This window comes from Rutidosis leptorrhynchoides, chromosome 5 (assembly GCF_046630445.1).
Source record: "Rutidosis leptorrhynchoides isolate AG116_Rl617_1_P2 chromosome 5, CSIRO_AGI_Rlap_v1, whole genome shotgun sequence".
In the NCBI taxonomy this organism is placed as follows: domain Eukaryota; kingdom Viridiplantae; phylum Streptophyta; class Magnoliopsida; order Asterales; family Asteraceae; genus Rutidosis; species Rutidosis leptorrhynchoides.
Window position 1 is genome coordinate 132,818,935 of NC_092337.1, and position 9,866 is coordinate 132,828,800.

General features: G+C 32.5%; 1 protein-coding gene across 1 annotated transcript; it reads right to left on the reverse strand.

Moving 5' to 3' along the window:
* Positions 1-2,402: 2,402 nt before the first annotated feature.
* LOC139847621 (protein SHORT-ROOT) lies at positions 2,403-4,452 on the reverse strand. The gene has a single exon (XM_071837329.1). It carries the CDS (start codon positions 4,347-4,349, stop codon positions 2,682-2,684), a length of 1,668 nt encoding a protein of 555 aa, XP_071693430.1. The 5' UTR covers positions 4,350-4,452; the 3' UTR covers positions 2,403-2,681.
* Between the last annotated feature and the right edge of the window lie 5,414 nt (positions 4,453-9,866).

The following is a 9,866-nucleotide window of genomic DNA, read 5'->3' on the forward strand; positions in this document are numbered from 1 at the left end:
AATCATAGGGTTAAAAGATAACTTACATCGGATAGGGGATTTTTCCGGCTTACAAGAACCACCAGAAGCACAAACCTTTTGACGTTTTGGGCCACCCAACAAAGATAGGTCGCCCAAAAATCGTTGCACCATTGAGAGAAGACACCTCAAGTTTTGCATCCGACCCTTTAACAAATGAAACAAATGAATACCTTCTTTTTTACCAGAATTTAATCTCTTGGAGTGTACCGATTTTTCCGAAAGTGCTCTCCACCATATGACGAGTAACGGAGCTTTTGAGCCTCCCGATTAACACGGTGCGGTTGAGATCTTCGCAACTAGATCGATGGTCACCATCAGCACCAGTAGCAGCAGCCCGTGGACGAGAATACGAAGAGGAAGGTCTCGACGTAGGAGTAATTACCGGAAAGGAGAAATTAGGCGTTGGATGTAGAAAATTGGGGGAAAGGTTGTAATCAACCACCATTTATAGGGATGTATTTTGTAAGAATTAAATGTGATTGTTGAATTGAATTGAAGAAAAGGAAACAGACATATGAAAATTAGCCGAAAACAATGAGTCTCCAGTTCGAGACATTGGGCGTAGTTCTCAAGTCAGAGAGCTTTCAAAGTATAGTTAAGAGCTTTGTTATATAGGGATTGATCCGTACACCACTTCAAATTTGCCATACACCACCAAATTAATTATTTAGACATTTTTACCCTTTCTTTTACACTATCAAATTTGTCATACACCACCAAATGAAGGGTATAAATGTCTAAATAATTTATTTGGTGGTGTATGACAAATTTGAGGTGGTGTACGAATCAATTCCCTTGTTATATAGTGTTCGTTTTTTTTGTGAAAATAAATAAATAGGTAAACTTATATATCTTGAATGTAATAGCACATTATGTGTTATCAGATTTATAAGGATTGATAATAAAAATTAAGAAAAGATGAAGGATGAAAACACATGAAGTTAAAGCTAAGAATGGGCGGGGCCCATATCTATGGGCCAAACGGGCCTTTTACATCTTTCTTTAAACGTAAGGCCGAATATATGCCAACATCAAAACTAAAAAAATAAAACACCCAGGAGGTTAATTGCTACAAATGAGCAAACAACGTTTGTGAAGATTCCGTGACCCATCTATATATATTTTATCTATTGGAATATTATTGACTTTTTTAGTAATAGTATTACATTAATAAATAAATAAATAAATAAATATATTAAAAATTGAGTAAATTCTTTATTGAGTCTATTAATTACTCCCTCCGTCCCTATTTAATTGTCACCAGACAAAAAACACACAGTTTTAGAAAATTTCACTAAATTTATTCTCCACCAATAAAATATTTTCTCTCTCCACTATAACCTCTTTTGATTGGTTGAAATACTAAGTGGACAATTAAAATGGGACATCCCAAAATAGTATAGTGGACAATAATATAGAGAGCGAGGGGAGTAATAATTAATTAGTGGATTATCTGAGTCTTGAATAGGTCTTTAGTGGATGATCTAACACACAAACACCAACTCCATTTTAGCTCTAAGATCCGCCATCTTTGGACCTAGTCCATTTTATATTTCATAATTTTATAAAATAAAGCTATCAAGAATATTACCCGTATGGTATAACTGCTTGATTCTTATTTATTTGAAAATACAGACAGGTACAAGCAAATTATATTGATAAGTTTGGATGATGCCTGCAGCTATATTTTAAAACAGAACGTTCTTTAAGATGTCTAACACGTACATTTAATTGGAATCTTATATCATACAATACAAAAAAACAAAACAGGGCATTATACTTACGTTTTGTCTTTTTAAATCATAATTTGTTAAAGAAAAACATATTTCTTTATAATCATATTGGTTTAGATTCTTTCACGTCTCTAATCAACATCCATGTTAGGAATAGTTAGTTTCTTCTGTCCTACTTGCTTTTAGAATGGATATATATGTTGGTTATTTGTTAACAACCATAAAACTATAGAATAAGGATACGTGTGATATGTACTCGTATGGTTAATTAAAACGTATACCTTCTCTGTTTAAAATCTATTTGTATTATACAATATTTAATTAAAATTATATAAATGAAAACATATTTAAAACTCAATTTATTCATATAATTTTTATCCAATATCATTTAACACAAATAAAAATATTTAACGTCAAAGTTAAAGTTAATGAAGAAATACTTTGAAAAATTTATTATTGTTAAGATCGATATACACTTCAACTCTTCAAGCTACATCTACTAAGAAGATAAAATATTTATTGTGCAACTAATTTTCAAATGAAATAAACTATGGGGTATAAGTTTATTAAGAATTAAGATTAAGGCACACCTGTTTTACTTCACAATTAAAAGACAAAAACAGTTGTAAACAAAGTAATTAGATCAAAAGACAGAAACAATTGTAAGCAAATCAATTAGATCGAATATGTTACCTTCGCTTGCTATTCAATCAAAGTCAAACCAACTTCACTTCATCCTCTAAAAATTAATAATAACAAAATCCCAATTCTTTCGTTTCTTCCAAAATGGTAAATTAAAAAAAAAAAGTAAAAAAAAAAAAGTCATTACATACTCACTCACACCATCCCATGCACGTGCCATGCACCATCACCTTTCACTTTCCCTTTTACCTTTTTCTTTTTTGTTACTTTGAGTGGAAGTCACAATCATACCGGTTTCCATGCACTAGCCCACACCACCGGCGTTTCTTTCCACGTCAGAAACATTCCGGCCATGTTTTCCGACACCGACATATTCATCGACCACCCTTCTCTATACCTTCTCAACAACGCCCTTACGTCATCACACACCTCATCACTATACGTAACCGGACTAAACCCACTTCCATGAAACCTACTTGACCATCTCCCCGCCGTTTCCCGTCGTTCCATTGACTCCGCCGGCGAACACGCCACCAGGTCCATCACCGCCCGTCCGGCTGCCCGTTCCAACATCAACCTTTCATTACTTGTTTTCGAAAAACTTTCATCAAGACACTCAAAATAAACCCTAAACCATCTCAAACACTCTTGAAAACCTCTAACAAATTCAAACCCATCAACACCAACATCCAAATCAGCTTCTTCTTCAACAATCGTGATTATTTTAGGATTTAAACTCCGAAACATCGATAATAAATAATCTTTACGATTATTATTAACAGAACGTAACGTCCCATTCATGTTAATAGCTAACGCTTCATCATTTTCTATACCTAATTCATTAAAATTCATTTCTGATAAATCACCCATGTGATGTACAACACGAAAACTAAATGGGACCCCCATTAATCTAGCAAATTTCTCCATTCTGTTTCCAATTTCTCTCATTACCTTTTGTACTCCGCCACCGGACACGTCATCGCTACCGCCTAATTTGGTGGCAACCACCGTTGTAAGACGGAGATGCGGTGTTTCATCGGTTCGAGTTGCAATGGCTTCAAGTAAAGTAGGCCATTGTGTACAAAAAGTGTTACTTACATCTATTATATGTAATTTACTCTCACCATCTAAAGCTTCCATAATAGCACCGTTACATGCCACGTGTCCAAAAGTAGTCCAAGGACTAACTTCTTGAAATTTAAGGACAAGTTTTCTAGTGGACTCAAATGAACACATTTTATCCGAGGCCGATGACAGAGTCCGGTAAGATCTTTCACCGGACTCTGTCATGCGGCTGAAAAGCGCTTGAAGGAAATAAAAAGAAAGTTTTTGATCAATGTCTCCGTACGGAGAGCTTAATTCATTAAGCATCCACATAAGTTGTTGTAACCTAGTACTATTTTTTTCGGCTACGGCACGTGCGGCTTCGATTAGTACATCTGAAGCCCAGGTGTTGGTGGTGAATGAGTTTGAGAATTCAATGGTGACATCACGTGCGGGTGAGTATGAGTAGTTGATGTTTGGATCGGATGATTGTTGGTGTTCGGATGAAGAGAAACCATAATGAGACACCGGCGGCGGAGTGGCGGTGGTGCTGGTGGTCGGAGTTGGTGTGTTTGATGATTGGTGGTGGTGATATGGTGGTTGTGGTTGTTGTGAAGAATAGTATTGGTTTTGGTTTTGGTTTTGGTTTTGGCTGTGGTGGTGTCTAGAGGAAGAAGATGAGAAATCTTCTTCATCCATGAAAAAGTTGAAGCATTCTTCTTGATCTTGTTGATAATTATTATTATTAATATTGTTATTGTTATTAAAGTAATGAGATGATTTGGAACTATTTGAATTAGTAGTTGTTGTAGTTGTGGAGTTGAAAGAAAGTTGTTGTTGTTGGTGGTGATGGTGATGATGAGGGGATGGTTGTTTTTGGAGGGTGACAAGCCTAAAGAGAGTATCCATAACAGCTAGACATAACAACAAAGATTCTTATTATTCATGACAACTATAAATGGCATACAAGTGCTAGTTTGTATGTTTGTGTTGGTTTTTAATGGGAATTGGAAGAATTTAGATTTGGAGAGAGAAATGAATAGCTATAGGAATGATCTGAAGGAAATGTTTTAAGGCTAAGGTTTTGGGTTTCATGTAAGAGAGTTAAATTTTGGTCAAATAAATGTTAGTGGAGTTTTGAGCTTTTTGAACAGTCAATCAGAATTTTGTAAAAAGAAAACAAAAACGTAGGGTTTTAATCGATCTCCACATAATGAATCAAAAATAGTGCATGTGATTAAAGTTAATTATAGATATTCTTTTACCTTTGTTTTAAACCCAATGTAAATCAAATTAAACTTCGAACCGTAGACTAGAGTCAAGCTTCAAGTCGCTTAATTAATTGCTTGAGAGGTTAAAATTGTACTGTACTACTGTAGTATAATTACTGTACCACTTTAAAGTATATTTGTAGCTAGTGTATGGCTAAAAAATATGTAAACAAAGTAAATAAAACTTGTAATCTTGCTAAAAGCTTGACGCAATAAGTTCTTTTGCGAGGATGGTGCTCACGCAATAAATCTTTTAATAGAAAAAGTAAAAAACGGTAAATAGCTATTACGAGAATAATTTCCTCACAATAAATAATATTTACATATAAACTTTCTTTATTATAGAAAATTAAACCCAAAACTCATACTTTAAAAATTAATAATAAAAAAAATACCATAGATAAACAAGAATAATCAGTTATACTCTATTATTTATTATAATGAATTAATAAATAATTTTATTTTATGTTTCTAATTAACATTTATGTAAACTTCTAATGATTCATTGCCTAATCATTCCTACCAAGTTGCTTTCAACGTGAACGAGTATTTCTATTATTAGAGAATACGGAGTAATATAAATAACATGACATTTTTATTATTTATTACGAGTATTTGCTATTTATTATTGGTTATAACAAAAGTAAAGGATAATAAATACCTAAACATGACTCGTGTAAACCGTTTATTTAAGGGTGATGATTCAAACCCAACAACTATACTTGTTATGGAGTAGGTTTTTAGTCGAGGATGACAAATTGGTGACTTTAAAGAGTCATCACTACTTTTTTAAACGCAAAACCTCAAAAATTTGAGTCCACATTAAAAATTTGCTCAAGAGTCAGCATTATTTACTTCAGTTTGTAATTCTTATTGTATCCAGAATATTTAAAAACTTAATGAAGCTAATTTATCCAATTATGACAATAGCTAAAATTCAAACTAGTTGACGAGTTAGACTCAGACAAGTGATCCCAACCTGTTTCTTTTCATATTGACTTTCAATCAATTTATTCATATTGACTTAATTTCAATCTTGTTAGAACTACCAACCATATATGTGTAGTTATGTGGTGCTTGTTATATACACAACTGTATGTTACTTTTTTCAATTATAAAAGTAATGTAATACGGAGTATAAATTAACTAACTCATCTCTATCTAATAGTACGGTCCAACAATAAAGAAATATTTAATTCTTGCTTGCCTTTCATAAAAAATAAAGAAATATTTAAATATATTCTGGATTTAAAATTTACAACACAAAAGAAATATTTATTATTATATGAATTATTAATTATTAAATCAACGAATTAACTAAAGACAAATAAGATTGATGACACTTAACGCGTATAACACGTTAAATTACGTTTGAGTTAGTCCAAAATATATAAATTAAAGTACTATGGAGTTTAATATAATAATAGTATAATATAAGTAAATAAATATAATATCAATATCAATATATAAATTAACATAATAAAATATAAAACTATAAAATAAAATAAGAAATAATAAAGAAAAATGAAGAGATAGTGGAACACTTTTGATGGATGAAAAGGACAGAGATTTGGATGAGTGGGAGCAGGCGTGAGTAATTGAAAGATAAAGCTGTCTGCCGGCGTGGACTTCAATTCGGGTCTAGTGATGATACAAAAACCCACCCACCCACCCATCATCACCATCCACCACCATCACCTCCTCCCAACCGGACATTCTCATTTCTTTGCCTCCTAAAACCTCTCCAAACTCTGTTTTTTAACCTCTCTTTTCCATGGAAATGTAACCTCAAATCCTATTAGTCCATCTGGCCCAAATTTATTGTACAACTGAGAATCGTATACTCTCTCCGTCTCATGTTTAACTTTCAAATATCTTACTTTTAAAATTTTGACTATCATTATTTTTATTTGTTATGTATTATTTGATGAAACTTATATGAATGGAATCGATTTTAAAATGTCTTTTCATTAATATAAGTTTCATCAAATATTATATAACACAGACAATAATATTAAAAGTCAAAATTTAAAACTAAGATCTTGAAAAGTGAAATATGACATTTATTATAGGACGGGGGAGTACAATTTAAGATAAATACAATAATTAATCAGTTAGCAAATTGGATTTTATTATGGTGTACTTGAACTATTTCTGATTGATCGAAAATAAAAAATATACAATTAATTTAGTCTATATAAAAAATACTGAATAATAAATATGAATAATAAATATGAAACGGAGGGAATAGTATATTTGCTATGAAAAACAAAAATGAAGTTAAAATAGATCTAGTGATAATATGTAAAGTTACATATTATATAGATTCTATCGATCCGTTTGAGTAGATCTTACGTTCAATTTTAAAAACCTATTTTATTTACCTTCAAAAACAACAGCATTTGCAACAACATATATGATAAAACTTAAACAAACATATAGAAAACTTAAAACATATACTCCGCAAACAACATCATAGAACCATTGTTAATTAGTTGTAAACCCGACGTTACATTACTATATATACTAAGGCCAACACTCCACGAATGGTAAAATTGATGACATGATGATGATATTATCATAAAGTCATCATCTAATATTTTTAAACATCTAATATTTTTTATTTTCTTTTTCTTTCTTATTTTTCCAATTTTTAGATACACTAAACACTACACTACATAATTTATATTTTCGGTATAATATGATAATTGTCTTTTAAATCTATATGAAAAATCAAATACGTATACAATATTAAATCTTAATATTAAATTAACAATCTTTTAAATTAAGAAGAGGGAAATAATTAATTTGTTTTAATTAATAGTTAGTGTGACAAAAAAAAAAAAAAAAAAAAAAAAAAAAAAAAAACCCATAAAAGTTTCGTGTTTAATATATAAATATGGTCTATTAGATACTCCATTGTGCATAAAAAAATATGTAATGCATAATCTTAAACATAATGTTTTAGTCATTATCTTAGATAACACGTTATAGTATTACAAACTTATTGTATATACTTCCCGCAACAACGTACGGGTTCACTCCCACTCATTTATTACTGGTATATTCTAACTCCCGTTGTTTACAAGTTAATTAATACGTTCAATAGAAATGATTACTTTGACTACATACGAAGATGTTGAATCGGTAGATCACTTTCTAGTATCATGTAAATTCTCTTCGGGCGTATGGGCACAACTATATAATTGGTGGGGTGCCGTTTTCAACCCAAGCCAAAATGCTAACCAATTGCTCCATGGTGATTCATCGGCTAATACCACTCCGCTTGGTTCCAAAATTTGGCAAGTAGTGCATTGGGTATGTAGCGACCCGACAAAATCGTCATTGACGGCGCCGTCTACTTAGGTCCCGTTACGTGGTCATAAGTCCTTAAGATGACGTTTGACCAAAAATATGTCGCATTCATTTCAAATGTAAAGGACGTTTCAAGTTTACAAAAGTAGTTCAACGACTAGTTACATTACAATGTTTAACGTACATTTGAAACCTATGCGACACAATTTAAAAGCAAGTCAAAGGGCTCCAAATATGCATGTATACTCGACATCCAAGCAAGTATCAAAAAGAGTGCGGAAGCATGTATCATATAGCATTCAGGGACCTGAGAAAACATAGAGACCTGTGAACGAAAACGTTGGTGAAATAATAGGTTTAGTAAATGAGTATGTAAGTAAAATAAGTTGAACCACAAGTTATAGTATAAGTCGATTTTCCGAATCGTTTGAATTCCATAAGTATTGTTGTTTACCGAGCACCCAATTATCAAAGCTTAACCGTATCATTTACCTCAGCATAAAAGTGTTAGAACATACACCATACCAGAATATATTTCATTCGCTTAACGGTAGCGAACCGTCCGAATGAGGGTTAGTCAAACCCGTATGGATCCACACAACATAGTCTCGCTTACACCATCTGATGTAATTAATGATAATTGAATTGAGGGTTTTCGTTCAAACTCGTCCGTATCTTTGTATTCGTATTCGTATTCGTGTTCGATGTATAAAAGTATGAAAGGTATATATACATATGAAATGTATATAAATATGTAACGTATATGTTTCTCAGCCCACGAATTAAAAATATAAAAGTTGTTGAAAAAGTGGGACTATGATCTCACCTTGAGTGCGAGAGTAAAAAGACACTTCAACAAGTACCGTGCAAAGTACAAACGCTAGTCTTGACCTAAACAATTAGGGTTGTATCAATAACGATAAACACGATCGGTCAAAGATGTTCAATTAGTCCTATGGCTCGTTACGACTCGATTATATAGCATGTGAATCAAATTGTCAAGTTTCATGGAAGATACAAGTAAAGAATCATGTTAGAAAGATTGCATAATCATCTGGTTAAGTTTGACAAAAAGTCAAACTTGGGCCGGGTCAAAGTCAACGAAAAAGTCAACACGTTCGGGTCGGGTCTCGAACTATTTTCCTGAGCTTAGAAATCATATATGAGCATGTTGGCCAAGTTTCATGTTGATCGGGGGTGCGTAGCATACTTAGAATTAAGCGAAAATTGACATTTTTGGGCAGTCTGCCTCAGATGTGCCGCATCCAAGGCAGATGCGCCGCATCTGTGTCTGGTGCAGCAATTCTGGGGCAGTTTAACACTTAGACGATTTCAACTTCAAACGATCATAACTTTTGACTCGTTAACATTCAAAATACGTATCTTATATCGTTGGAAAGGTAATTTAAAGAGGAATACAACTAAACACATTTCATGAATTAATTCCATCATTAACAATAATAAAAACCTCAATAAATGATCGTTAAATATTCAAAATCGAAGTTTCAAGTTCATAAAACGCATTTCTTGACTCGGGAATCCAATTTACACATACGATACGCCGTTTTGAAGGTAATGAAACATACAATACAACTAATCACTAGCTAATAACATTTCATGGCATTCAAAGCATCAAAAGTTCATTTTAGAGTTCATCAAACCCTAATCAAAATCATGAATTCAACCATTTTGTAAATGAAGCTTTTCTGTGACGCCCCGTACTAAATCATCACGTACGGACCATCATCAACAGGATCATTACAAGGTTAAGTACTATATGCGTTTTCAAAACAGAGTTTGCATTCATTAATAAAAGTGACGTCATAACAAACGTCGAATG

Excerpts from the sequence above, each read along its gene's own strand:
- LOC139847621 (XM_071837329.1), bottom strand. The coding sequence starts at position 4,349 with ATGGATACTCTCTTTAGGCTTGTCACCCTCCAAAAACAACCATCCCCT.